Here is a 12,981-nt window from a genome sequence, read left to right on the forward strand (position 1 = left end):
TTTTTTTAGAATTATAAATTATACCTTTTTTTTTATAAATCATTTGAAAAAGGATTAACCAGAATATATTTTTATTTAATTGGGTAACCAATAAAATTTTTAGACAAATCTAATAATTTTTCACTTTTGGAATTACAAGATTTCAATAGTCAACTTTTTACGTAACGTCTTAAACTTTTACTTTGCATTTTAAAATGAAATCTATTTTGGATTACAAATGATCGATTTTTATGCCACCAACAAAATCGTGTTTGTGATTTTGACCATAAAATCCATGTCACATTATGAACTCCATACATTTTACTCCACGTATCAGAAGTTAGTTTCACACGTTAAATGCATAACGTACTACGGATTATAACATAGCTAAATTCACTTCATGTGTTTTGAACTTTGAAGGCATAATCTACTGAATATTATGAATGACCGACTATTTGTGCTACTATAATTTTTACGGATTTGAAAATCCAAACGCAATAAAATAAACACATTGTTTCAATGAACGAACAACCAACATTTACAAATTTCGTCCACAATCTAAAACCTCAAATCTATTCTAGTGAAAGTTATCTCGTCATATCAAAAATCTGTAAAAAAAAAAAAATTATGAAAAGTCTAGGAGAGTGGAGCATGGAACACAAACAGTCCCTTTTGTTCCTTTTAAAACAAGAGAACGTGCAATTTTTTACCACATTTAACGCTTATTTTCTTCCTAAATCCTCATTTGCTGCAAAAATAAATAAATAAATATAAATACAGAAAGAGAAAGTCTTATTGAAAAAAGGAAAAGTCATAATTCTAATTTGTGTTGGGGAGATAAATACAAGAATAAATAAATTAAAAAAAAAAGATAAAGGGGCTTCCGAAGCAAGCCATTAGTTTTTTGCATGGGGAAATGCGTAATTTGGCACTATTCGCTACAGTGTATCGTACTAACACCGTCGCTACCGTCCTATAACTTATCATGCTTCCCAGCTATAAGAGAAGCTTCGCGCGGGGCCCTCCGTGTCGTTTCGTTGCGGCCCAGAGGAGTGTTTGATTCGGGGGTGCAAGATAAGTCGGGTGGGGGAGAGAGTAGGGTGCAACTGCGAATGAGTATTTGGTATCGAAGTGCGTGCAAAGCTTCTCTAGTTCTCTCTCGAGGTGGGAGTTGAACTATTCAAGGGTTCTAAATTTCGGAAACGGCTCGTTTCTGAATTTCTTCTATTAAATCCATCAAATCAATTAATCCGAATTTTTGAAATTTAATTTAACAATTAATATTATTATAACTTTTAAAGGGATTAGGTGATTAGATGGATTTGGTAAAATTTCTAAATTGGGCTTGGTGTTTGGTATGTTCATATAAAATAAATAAAAAGGAAAATCGAACACAAAACGTTTGTGTACCGACTATTGTTTTTAACAAATTGAGTTACAAGGTATTTGTAATCTTGATTGTAAATTTGGGTGCTCTAAATCAACTGAATTGTTCTCTATAACGTTGCTTACAAATGACCATAATAGCAAAAAAAAAATCATGTCTATGTACTATGGTACATATTCAATCTTCACTGATTTTCCTCTCTTCTAACAAGTAACTATCTAATCAACTAATGCTCTCGGTCTACTTAAAAATACATTTATTTTGGATTTCAATTATATCGCGTAACTTATATGAATACCCTCTCTTAAGACTTGTTAAAAAGATGTAACGATGTCATTTTTATTTTAAAGACAATTTCAGAACATAATATACACATAACCTAATTTCATATTCGTCGAGATCTATAACATGAGTTGACTTCATCAATTATGTATTATATCTACTTTATCGAAAAAATTATGAGTTCAAATTTCATCAACGACTTAAAAGAAAATCAAATTGACATGGTAGTTTTTCATCAAGTTTACACATTATAAATTATTGATGCATGGTTCTTAGGTAGATTGATTAGGATAGAAAGGCTATGGGGCACAATGATTGGTTGTTGGGGTTGCATGCATATTGTTCCGTGATGATAATATTGTCACATAGCGAGTAAAAATAATAGTTGGTTAAGGCTAGTACTTGATTAGCCATTGAATACACCCAAAAAATGCAATAACTTAAAAGCAGGTCAAACATTATTGGTGACAAAAAATACAGTAATCTAAAAAAATTGTGTGCGTTTGTCTCATAAGGACAATTTTTATATGAAATGAAACTAGCGTGAAGTCAGATAAGACTAAAATACATAAAAAAAATTGTTTTTATGAAATCTTAGTTTGGGCTTGGTGTTTGGTATGTTCATACAAAATAAATGAAAAAGAATATTGAACACAGAATGTCTGTGTATCGACTAATTCTTTTAATAAATTGAGCTACAAGGTATTTGTAATCTTGAATGTAAATTTGGATGCTCTAAATCAACTAAATTGCTCCTTATAACTTCGGGTATAAATGACGTTTTATTTTAATGATAAAAAACAAGCATACTTACATATCTTGGTAGGTATTTGATCCTCACCGTCGTCGCATCATCAATTATATATTATTCCCACTTTTATCAAAAAAATTATGACTTCAATTTTGCCAACGACGTAAAAGAAAATCAGACTCACAAGGTACTTTTTTATTATTATTAAGTTTACACATTGATGCATGGTCGTTAGGTAGATTGATTAGGGTAGAAAGGCTATCGAGCACAATGACTGGATGTTAGGGTTGCATGCATATTGTTCCGTGATGATAATATTGTCACATAGCGAGCTAAAAAAATAGTTGATTAAGTTAATACTTATTAGCCATTGAAAACGCCCAGAACATACAATAACCTAAAAGCATGCCAAACATTAATCTCGTGACAGAAAATACAATAACTACAAAATTGGGTACATTTGTCTAATTAGGATAATTCTTACACTAAGAGAAATTAGCGTGCAGTCAAATAAGACTAAAACATATAAAGTCTCATATTTTTGTGAGAGTTTTAAGTATTATTTCAATGGTTGTAGTACACTTATTGACGAGTTTTAATATGAACGGATTTAGGAGCAAAACCAAATACCTCGAAAGTCTAAATTTCTTACGGGTGACATAGTCCAAGTGCCTTTACATAAGCTTTTGTCCTGACGCATCAAACAATACCTTTATAAAGAACAGGACACGGTCACATAACTTTACACCCTTATGAATCTAATGAGTTATCCTTTATGATTTGATCTATACACCAAATAAGACCTAATGGTCTTATTCATCACCACCTTTCAGCCTACAAATATTTGAATTCAATCAAAGATTTCTCATATATGACAGGAGATCGCCTAATACTAAGAAGATTAGCGTTCATAATTACCAAAAGAGTACTCTATGTGAAAAATTTGATATCAAATTTACTATCTACGAAAATAAAACTTAAAATCCTAATTTATAAATGAAGGTAAATTATACTAAACCATAATACTAAATATCAAATTTACTATCTACGAAAATAAAACTTAAAATCCTAATTTATAAATGAAGGTAAATTATACTAAACCATAATACTAATTAGATCTGAAAAGTAGTAATTGGTACGGTGAGATCCATAGTTGGCCATGCAAAGATGTCCATCCGCTAACAGGCTGGGGGAAGATGGAAAGCGTGACACATTTTTTATGTGGGGTCTACAATTACGTAAGTAAGCTTAGATTCGTTTTCAAGATTGTAACTACGTATTCAGATCATGCAGGCTAACGTGGAGAAATTGCCATGTGACCTGCGACCCTGCATCTGTTTATTTCGTCTTTCGTGTACACACACAGACTAATCTGATCGTTCGATTTTCAACATGAGGTTCACATCACTAGATAAAGATTTGCTAGATTTGGTTTCCTTTCGTTAAGGTCAATATTGTCAAAATATTCTATTACGCTCCAGTGTCCCTTGCACAAACTTTTGACAATGGAGAAAACTTTAACAAAAAAAAAAAAACTTTCAATATTGTTTATTTTAACAAGAAATTATATTTTTACGTTAAAAAAGTAATCATGATACTATTCACTTCATCTTTTATTTTATCCTTATTGTTAAGATTCAAAATTTTTAAATTATTTTCATTAGTTTTCCTTTGAATTTACTCTTTAATCTTTGATCAAGAATCTAACAGCGAAATACGAAGATAACTTTGTTCTATTTCCTTGTAACCCTAGAAATTAAGACAAACAGGCACTAACCCTTTTTCTTAAAACTTATTTACAATTCGAAGAACCGAAAAGGATCAATCGTTCAAAACCATAGCATCTGCAGCAGAAGTGCTCTCCAATTTCTTGATACGCAACCTCTTCTGGGGAGGAAGGTGTTTGGCGGACGGGGACGCCTCGGCATCAACAATAAGCGAGTCTTCCTCGTTGAAATCTCCTCTCAGGACTCCCATTGCAATTTCATTCTCAACCAACTGTTGTATCACCCGCTTCACCGGCCTTGCGCCAACGTTGGGATCAAAGGCTAGTGTCCCGAGAAGCTCCACGGCTTCCTTTGTGTAATGAAGATCAATTTTCCTCTGCTTCAGCCTGTCTTTCATTCGGTTCATCTGCAATGAGCAATGAACAAGTTAAGCATCTCTAATTAGACTTGGAAGCTGGATCATAACGAAAAGCATTTAAGATCGATCACTCACCTGTATCTCGACAATGTTACCGATCTCTTTCGAATCCAAAGGCTGGAACACAATATACTCATCAATTCGGTTCATAAATTCAGGGCGGAAAGTTTGTCTTGCCAACTCAACGACCTTCCCTTTCATCACTTCATAAACTGCATCCTTGCTATCGTGTGCATTACCAAGAGTTTCGAGTATGTAGTGGGAGCCCAGGCTTGAGCTCATTATCACGACACAATTGGTGAAGCTTACAGTTCGCCCTTGAGAGTCGGTTATCCTCCCATCATCCAACAGTTGTAACAAAATGTTGAAGACATCATGATGCGCTTTCTCAATTTCATCGAATAGCACTACACAATAAGGTCTTCGACGAACCACTTCTGTTAGCTGCTCAACTTCTTCATAACCAACGTAACCAGGTGGTGCCCCAACCAAGCGTGAAACCGCATGTTTTTCCATGTACTCACTCATATCAATTCTGACAAGTGCATTTTCAGTGTTAAAGAGATAGCTAGCCAAGACCTTTGCAAGCTCGGTTTTTCCCACACCAGTAGGACCCGTAAACATAAAACTAGCTATTGGTCGATTTGGGTCAGATAGACCTGCCCTTGAACGTCGAATTGCATCAGCTACTGATTTCACAGCTATATCTTGACCAATCACCCTCTTATGAAGAACCTGTTCCAGCATAACGAGCTTGTCTCTTTCTGACTGTTGAAGGTTTGACAAGGGTATGCCAGTCCATTTGCTTACAATTTCAGCAATATCAAGATCTGTGACTTCTTCACGAAGCATAGAGCTTCCAGACTTCCAATACTCGGCAAGGTTGTTCTCAGCCTCTTCTAACTGGCATTGTAAGCAGCACGATTTAGGTTGTAGTCTCATTCAGCAGCTTCCATCTCTTGGTTTACTCTATCAATCTACAAAGTTTAAAAACATATGAATCAACCAATCAAGAGATGAGGGAATTTTCCAAAGTTAAAGGTGCATAGTATATCGAGGAGTACCTCTTCTTTAATTGATCGTATGCGAGTCATGAGAGCCTTCTCACGATCCCATTGTTCATTTAGTTCTTTCTGTTTCTGTTTCAGCACTGCCAGCTCACTTTCCAACTTGCTTAACCTTTCTTTCGATGATTTATCAGTGTCATTTTGCACTGATAGCTTCTCCATCTCCAACTTCAACACAGCTGGGTCTACCTCATCCAACTCGGTTGGCTTAGATGTGATCTCCATCTTCAGCTTTGCAGCAGCTTCATCAACCAGATCAATGGCTGCAGCAGATTCATTTTTGTAAAATCAGATAGTCCAATACAGAATATGAAGAATTTTTTACAAGAAAACCCCATTTCTACCAGCCGCCCCCATCACCACCAAGAAAATTCCTGTAAGACGGAAGTGTTATTACCTTTGTCAGGCAAAAAACGTTCTGTAATGTATCTGTCTGAGAGAACTGCTGCAGAAACAAGAGCACTATCTGATATTTTCACACCATGATGCAGTTCATAGTGCTCACTCAAGCCACGAAGAATAGATATTGTGTCTTCCACATATGGCTGACCACAAAATACTTGTTGAAATCTACACTCAAGTGCAGCATCCTTCTCAATGTATTTTCTGTACTCATTCAATGTAGTTGCTCCTATACACCGAAGCTCACCTCACCCAAGCATTGGTTTCAACAAGTTCCCAGCATCCACCGCACCACTTGTAGCCCCTAACAGAATCATTAACAAGGACATCAGGAGATAATAGGACTTACACACTACAAAAACACAATAGATTGATCAGAAAAAAGAGCACAAACCAGCTCCTACAACAGTATGAATTTCATCAATAAACAAAATAATCTGCCCATTGGAAGCAGTAACTTCCTTCAGAACAGCTTTCAATCTTTCCTCAAAATCCCCACGAAATTTGGCACCAGCAACCAACGATCCCATATCTAAAGAAATCAACTGTGTAATACAGGAGAAAATGTGAAATTAATGCACAAATTTGAATGTCAAAGAAGAACCTGTTGCATTTGAAACATAACACACAATTAATGCAGTATACTTCTACAATGAGTTAACTTCAGGGTGGATATGGCAAAATTTGAATTGAGATCCAAGTAAAAGAAATTGAACCTGGGTCTGATTTGAATAACACTGCCAAATCTGGATTCAATCTTCAAACAAGAAAACGATTTCTATACCTAAGGGTTTCTATTTTTCCACCAAGAAATAGTCTTATTACCTACAGGGAAAAAATATATTAACTTTTACAATGGATAGATAAAACTAAAATGAACGCCTACCTTTCTATTCAATAGCGGTTCTAGAACATCACCACGCACAATTCGTTGAGCTAATCTGCAGATAGTATAAAAGTTAAATGAAATATTTAAGCAGAAAATGCATAGGATGAACAATGCCTAATCTAGTCAATGGTGAATGAATGCATCAAGTCAAGACAAAAGTACACCAATAAATCAAATTGCTTTAGGTTACAATATTTGTTACTTTTTGAAACAACATGATAAAGCAGAAACCTGCAATGCACCCAAATAAACATACCCTTCAGCGATTGCTGTTTTTTCCCACACCAGGCTCACCAATAATAACAGGATTATTCTTCGTTCTCCTAGACAATATCTGGATACACTGCCGTATTTCATCATCTCGGCCTATGACAGGATCAAGTTTGCCATGCCTAGCGAGTTCAGTCAAATCATTCCCGTACTTATCCAAGGCCTCATATTTTCCTTCAGGATCTATGTGCAAATACATTATGGATTCATTATTTAATGCATAAGAGAATGTCCAACACATAAACAACTTATAAAATGGCAAATCAAGGTAAAGCACAGCATACTTTGATCAGTGACTCTCTGGTTACCACGAACATCTTTAACAGCCTCCTTCAAATCCTTATCACTAAGCTGGAGGTTTCTGAACAATTGCTGCCCAAACCGCGTATCGGCCTGAAACGCCAACACAAGGTGCTCCACCGAAACAAAATCATCTTTCATATCGTTCTTCTGCCGCCGGGCATTGTCCAACAAGCCAACCAGATGTGAACCCATAATAGGGCCACTGGTGCCACCCGTCACCTGCCACAACACAATGTTCAATTATTCACAATGTCATCTCAAGGAGAGTCTGGGACTGCTTCTGGGGAAGCTAAAAGCGCTTTCTGACAATCATAAGCCCCTATGACTACGTTTGGCAGCAAAGCTTTAAAATATTCTTCTGCCCCTAAACCCTAAACCCTACTTTCAAGTGCTTTTCCATGAAGCAATTTGGACGATTTTCTAATAAAAGCACTCTAGAGAAACGAAATATGTTTTTGCCATTACATCTATGATGAAAAATGAAACACGGGTTTCGATTAAACGCACCTTGGGTTGCTTATCAACGAAGTTGTCAGTTGCTTGAAGAACCGTAGTGTTGTCGAGCCCAGCCTTCGTGAAAATTCTCCGGGCCAAACCATCTTTCTGCTCCAAAAGCGCTTTCATCAAGTGCTCAGACTCCACCACCTGCTGCTTGCTATTTCGGGCGGCGTCAACGGCACCAACAATGCCCTCCCACGCCATCTCAGTGAACTCATTCTGATTGGCCTGATATTTCCAATCCAGAACAAAAATTCAAAAATTAGCCTCCGATTTTTGTAATCTTTAAATTCCAATCAAAATATGAAAATTTTCAGAGATTTCGTGACCTGAGAGGAGCTCGTGGCGGAGGAGAAATTGGGAGTCGTAGAGTGGAAGCTGCGAGTGAAGGCACTTGCCAAATACTTGGCCGAAGCGACATTTCTGCTCTCGGGAACAAAGCTGGGGCGAGAGAAGGGAACGGCAGAGCTGCCGAAGGTCCGGGCGGATGCGGCGACGGCGATTGCCCGACTCCGAGAGAGAGGGATTCTCGAGGATTCAGTGGCGTTCAGGGACGCCAGAGTTAGGGCCGACTTGGTGAGTGTCGTGGTGGCTCTCCTGCTCGCCATTTGACCATGAAATGAAGGCAAACAACTTCAACAGAGTATGAGATTGTTTAGGGTTTATGTAATATGTTCGGATTCAGTGAGCGAGAGAGAGAGAGAGTGTGTGAAGAAACTTCAGGAAGGGGCCATAGAAGCTTGTAGAATGTTCCAGAAGAGACAAATAATATTTATTCCTTGTTTTTTTTTCTTTCCCGCGTTTTTTTGTACAAGAACCCAATTGACCCAATTATTTTGGGCCTATCCGATATTCGACTAGTTTTTATATTTCTTTTTTAATAAATGATATTAATATCACACTAAGAAATAAGATGAATTTAATCTCATAATGGACTAGCAATAATGTATTTCAAATTTGCCTTTGAAGAAAATTGAACTTAAAACCTCTCACTTACAAATTCGTCTTTAGCAAGAATCGAACGTGAATCGAATCTAAAACCTCTCACTTACAAGTGAAGAGGAATACCATTAGACCGTAGTACTAAGTGACAATATTTGACTAGTCATGTAGTGATATATACGTATATTAAGACCCACTTGGAAATGCTGCCAAATACGAGAGAAACTTGCAAAAAGACATTCATGTCACAATGACATTTCCATTGTACAAGAGTCAATCTTCTGGAAAGCACTCCGCTTGAGAATGCTTATGTTAAGAGTACTTAAAAGCACTTTTGGCATAAGCATTTTTGTTAATACACAAAGGATTTGTGGGAATAACATAGGCATCAGTTATAAAATTCTATTTAGGGTTTAGGGTGTGATTTTATGCACCAAACAGGCCCAAAATTGCAAATCCAAGGGGCGCTTCATGAATAAGCACTTCTATACTTTTTCTACCAAACATAGCCACGAACCAAGATGCGAAAAAAGAATTTTACCAAACTTCCATAATCCAAACAAGTTAAGAAGTTCATACTAAAATCACAAAACTTTAAAATGTTCATTCGGTGTAAAAACTGAACCAGATGGGGTTCCCCGAAAACCCAGAATTCACTTGCTCTTCTTAGGTTCTTTTGCGTAATCGTTCATCAGTCCGTCTACTTCCTTCCAGAAAAGGCCTTCCACCAACACTCCATCCTTAGTAAACCTGAAACAGTTACACACAGCATGAAATTTGAATTAGCGCAATTCGAAACTCCAGTAAGCAAATACAGACGCTTGTGAGCAGTGTTAGCAACTCTGTGCACACATGAAAGAACAAGGGAGGGGAAGAGAGAGACCATTGAGTGACGCTCTTTGTGAATTCCACCGGTTTGTTTGCAGATATTGATTCCGGATCTGCACTGGCTACTGTAAGCGTGTACAAGTCAGAAAATCTTGGTAACTTGGAAGACACGACCAGCCCAGTGCTAAAGGCTCCCTGCGCATATGAATCACTAATGAGAAATGAACACCACCAATTTTCTATGTTAGACAAAAATGCCATATACGATTTCTCTTCATGAATCAACTTAACGGGCATCCATTTCAGGTGATATGATCAACTGCTAGCCCAAATTCCAAGTGATTATACAGAGGTCCTTAAAACTAAAAATATTATGTTTCTTTTAGTTGGTTAAAGTTGAAATTAAACCGACTTGATAATCCAAATTTGAAAGATTGACTGACCCCATCATACTGAAATTTTTTATGACAGACATATTTGGCAGAATCCAAATTTCCAGCAACTGATGTACCTTGTTATTAGCGAAGAAAACCAATGACACCTTTGTTCAAAGTATCTGGATCTACAAACTACAGTCTATGCCAAAACAACATTTGAAAATTCAAGCATCAAAGATAAGACAACATTGCTAATGACTTCAACTCTTCTTCCTCACAACCCGTGTAGTATTAAAAGCTTAAACAAAATGTCTGCAGAACTCATCTCAACTAAGCCCAAAACTATCTTTAACCGTGTCATCAATTGACCATGTGGTGGTAATACTTAAAAATATATACAAACATTAAACGACAAAAATATGAAAATGTTCACCAAGAATACAGAAATGAGCTTACCGCAGGAGGATGAGTGAACAAGATTGCATTTTTATCCTTCGTGTATGAGACCACCTGTAGTATCCCATTAACGATGACATACTTGCCAGAGTCAAAGATGAAACAAACTTGCGGGAATAATCATTCGAACAAAGATATACCATTCAATCAGACTCACATGGTCCCTTCTGAAAATTCATTCATCAATTCTTCAGAACCAAATAGTTCAAATAGCATTTGTTTGCTGATATAGCACATAAAGATGACATCAAATGTGTCTCAACTCAAATTTTCAGAAAAAAACAAAAAAGTACCCATAAAAACACACGAACTAACCGAGTATGCTAATTACGAAGCGAAATCACGATAAAACCATGTTAAAAACAAACAGCAGAGCCAATTTGGTACCTAATTTTTTTTTTTTTTTTTAAATGTCAGATTAATACCAAGGAAAAAGGATATAATGCAATGCATCCAAGCAGGAAATCTCGGTTTTCCGGAAATTTCTTGTTGTAGAACTGAGCAAACAGAGCAATGATTATTACAACGGTTCCAATCAACAACTTCAAGTTGCTCAGCCTCGTATTCTCCACATACCCGCGACTCTTAACAATCTACAAAACCAATTTAACTAAATTAATCCAATCACTGATCACTCCAAGCAGCCTCATAGTCCACAAATCACACAATAAATCCAACATCGCAAAAATTCTGATAATCATATAGTCGAATCTTTCGGTAATTGAAGAAAACGTGAGATTTTAAGCGCAATCAGTAAATTGGTGAAATTAAATGTATGAAAAAATTGTGGAAAAATCGACCGACCTCGGAGACGGACTCGTCGAGGAGATGCTTGATGGAGCTGTGATCTGAGAGATTGACCTTCTTAGGGTTTTTGTTCTTGCTGTCGGCCTTCGTCTCCGACATTTTGGGATTTCTTTCAATTTTTTTTTTTTTTTTTTCAGTTTTAGACGATTGAACTGTTACTGTGACTTCTCACCGTCTTGACATCATTCTTCCTATCAAAATCTGGCACTTGGACAAAGAGGTATACACGTAGGATCTCTTCCTTTTTCTTCCCAGTCCACCGTGTAAAAGAATTGTACTTACGATTTGTTCACCTTTTAAACACTTGTTCCCAAAATTCGGAAAATAATCATCATTCCTTTTTCCTAATCTATTAAATTAAGCGATCCAGATTATTGAAATTTGATCTAACAGCTAAAATTATTATAACTTTTAAAGTAAGTCATTATTTATAGCCGTTATATCCAATTTCAATGTCCGAATTACCTAATTTTTTGAATTAAAAGAAAGGAATCAAAGATGATCTCTTTTCCCAAAATTTGACGAGTTAGTATCAAAACCTGGCATGTGGACGACGTGAGATACACGTAGGATCTCCTTCTTCTTGTTCTCAATCCACTGTGTAAACGAATTGCATTTGACGCACTAAATTGGACTGCTGTCTTTATATATATATTAGAATAGAAAAATTAACCATAAATAAATAAATAAAAAGTTCCAAATATCTTTAAACTAAGGTTTTTAATCGTTGATTACAAGTGCTTAAATACGAATTATATTAGATTTTGCATGAAAAAATATATTTTGAAGAACATAAATATAATAATTTGTTGTCGTTGTAAGAAAAATTAACAAAAATTCAAAAAGATATTCAAATTTTTTGGGTGCCAGAGAGTCATGAAGTCACACATGACTTTATGGCACCCCAAGAATTTGAATAATTTTTGAACATTTTTCTTTTCTCTTTTACCACTACAACAAAATATCATATTCTTGTTTTTCAAAATATATTTTTTTAGACATGAAGCCCAACTTATTTTATGAGCACCTGGGATTATGCATACGCGAAGACCACCTCGTTTTATGTGCATGGTTCTCCTCATTCTGCATGTAAGGTGTCTGCATCATTTTTTGTGCCAGAAGCCCGCCTCCTTTTGCATCCACAGAACCCACATCGTTTTGGCGTACATGAAGGCGACCTCATTTTACTTGCGCATGGCTAGCATTGACGTGTGCAATGTATCCCTCCTCGTTTTATGTGCATGAAGCTCGTCTCCTTTTGTGTGCCTAAAGCCCACACCATTTTCTTGGAGCAGAGCCCGCCTTATTTGGCGTGCTTGGTTCACCTCATTCTGTGAGCTGAGTCCGTCTCGTGTTGCATGCGTCAAGCCCGCCTAACACTCATGTTTTTTGACAAAAATGCAAACTTTTTATTTTCACTAGATATTTTTCCTGAGAATTAAGTTATACTTTTTAAGAAATTTGGAAGCAATTTTACAATTTATTGAGCAACATACATATATATATATATATTTAGTTGAATATTTAAACTGAGCACTAAAAAATTAAGTGCAAGACATAGTTGTGAGGCCCATAACATTGTCAAATGGGTTATACAC

At 36.2% G+C, this 12,981-nt stretch overlaps 3 protein-coding genes across 7 annotated transcripts; all 3 read right to left on the reverse strand.

The window, feature by feature from the left end:
* Window positions 1-4,114: 4,114 nt before the first annotated feature.
* LOC148691024 (chaperone protein ClpB4, mitochondrial-like) lies at window positions 4,115-5,468 on the reverse strand. Its single transcript, XM_088686288.1, has 2 exons — window positions 4,620-5,468; window positions 4,115-4,532 (listed from the first exon to the last, which is right to left on the reverse strand). The coding sequence occupies exons 1-2, from the start codon at window positions 5,394-5,396 to the stop codon at window positions 4,221-4,223; spliced, it is 1,089 nt and encodes a 362-aa protein (XP_088542414.1). The 5' UTR covers window positions 5,397-5,468; the 3' UTR covers window positions 4,115-4,220.
* Window positions 5,469-5,614: 146 nt separating this feature from the next.
* LOC137716615 (chaperone protein ClpB3, mitochondrial-like) lies at window positions 5,615-8,736 on the reverse strand. Of its 4 annotated transcripts, none has more exons than XM_088686292.1 (8): window positions 8,303-8,736; window positions 7,983-8,201; window positions 7,457-7,694; window positions 7,159-7,355; window positions 6,900-6,954; window positions 6,408-6,558; window positions 6,009-6,317; window positions 5,615-5,874 (listed from the first exon to the last, which is right to left on the reverse strand). In XM_088686292.1, exons 1-4 carry the CDS (start codon window positions 8,579-8,581, stop codon window positions 7,162-7,164), a joined length of 930 nt encoding a protein of 309 aa, XP_088542418.1. In that variant the 5' UTR covers window positions 8,582-8,736; the 3' UTR covers window positions 5,615-5,874; window positions 6,009-6,317; window positions 6,408-6,558; window positions 6,900-6,954; window positions 7,159-7,161. The 4 variants fall into 4 exon arrangements, with proteins under 4 accessions (XP_088542418.1, XP_088542417.1, XP_088542415.1 ...); XM_088686291.1 differs by having other exon boundaries at window positions 7,197-7,355; window positions 7,941-8,201; window positions 8,303-8,711; XM_088686289.1 differs by having other exon boundaries at window positions 7,941-8,201; window positions 8,303-8,709.
* A 701-nt stretch (window positions 8,737-9,437) lies between these two features.
* LOC137716599 (signal peptidase complex subunit 2-like) lies at window positions 9,438-11,539 on the reverse strand. Of its 2 annotated transcripts, none has more exons than XM_068456049.2 (5): window positions 11,381-11,539; window positions 11,018-11,169; window positions 10,577-10,658; window positions 9,799-9,938; window positions 9,438-9,665 (listed from the first exon to the last, which is right to left on the reverse strand). In XM_068456049.2, exons 1-5 carry the CDS (start codon window positions 11,480-11,482, stop codon window positions 9,569-9,571), a joined length of 573 nt encoding a protein of 190 aa, XP_068312150.1. In that variant the 5' UTR covers window positions 11,483-11,539; the 3' UTR covers window positions 9,438-9,568. The 2 variants fall into 2 exon arrangements, with proteins under 2 accessions (XP_068312150.1, XP_068312156.1); XM_068456055.2 differs by having other exon boundaries at window positions 10,577-10,630; window positions 11,002-11,169.
* Between the last annotated feature and the right edge of the window lie 1,442 nt (window positions 11,540-12,981).

The sequence above is a fragment of the Pyrus communis genome, chromosome 15 (assembly GCF_041283825.1).
Source record: "Pyrus communis isolate YQ-2024b chromosome 15, ASM4128382v1, whole genome shotgun sequence".
Classification (NCBI taxonomy): domain Eukaryota; kingdom Viridiplantae; phylum Streptophyta; class Magnoliopsida; order Rosales; family Rosaceae; genus Pyrus; species Pyrus communis.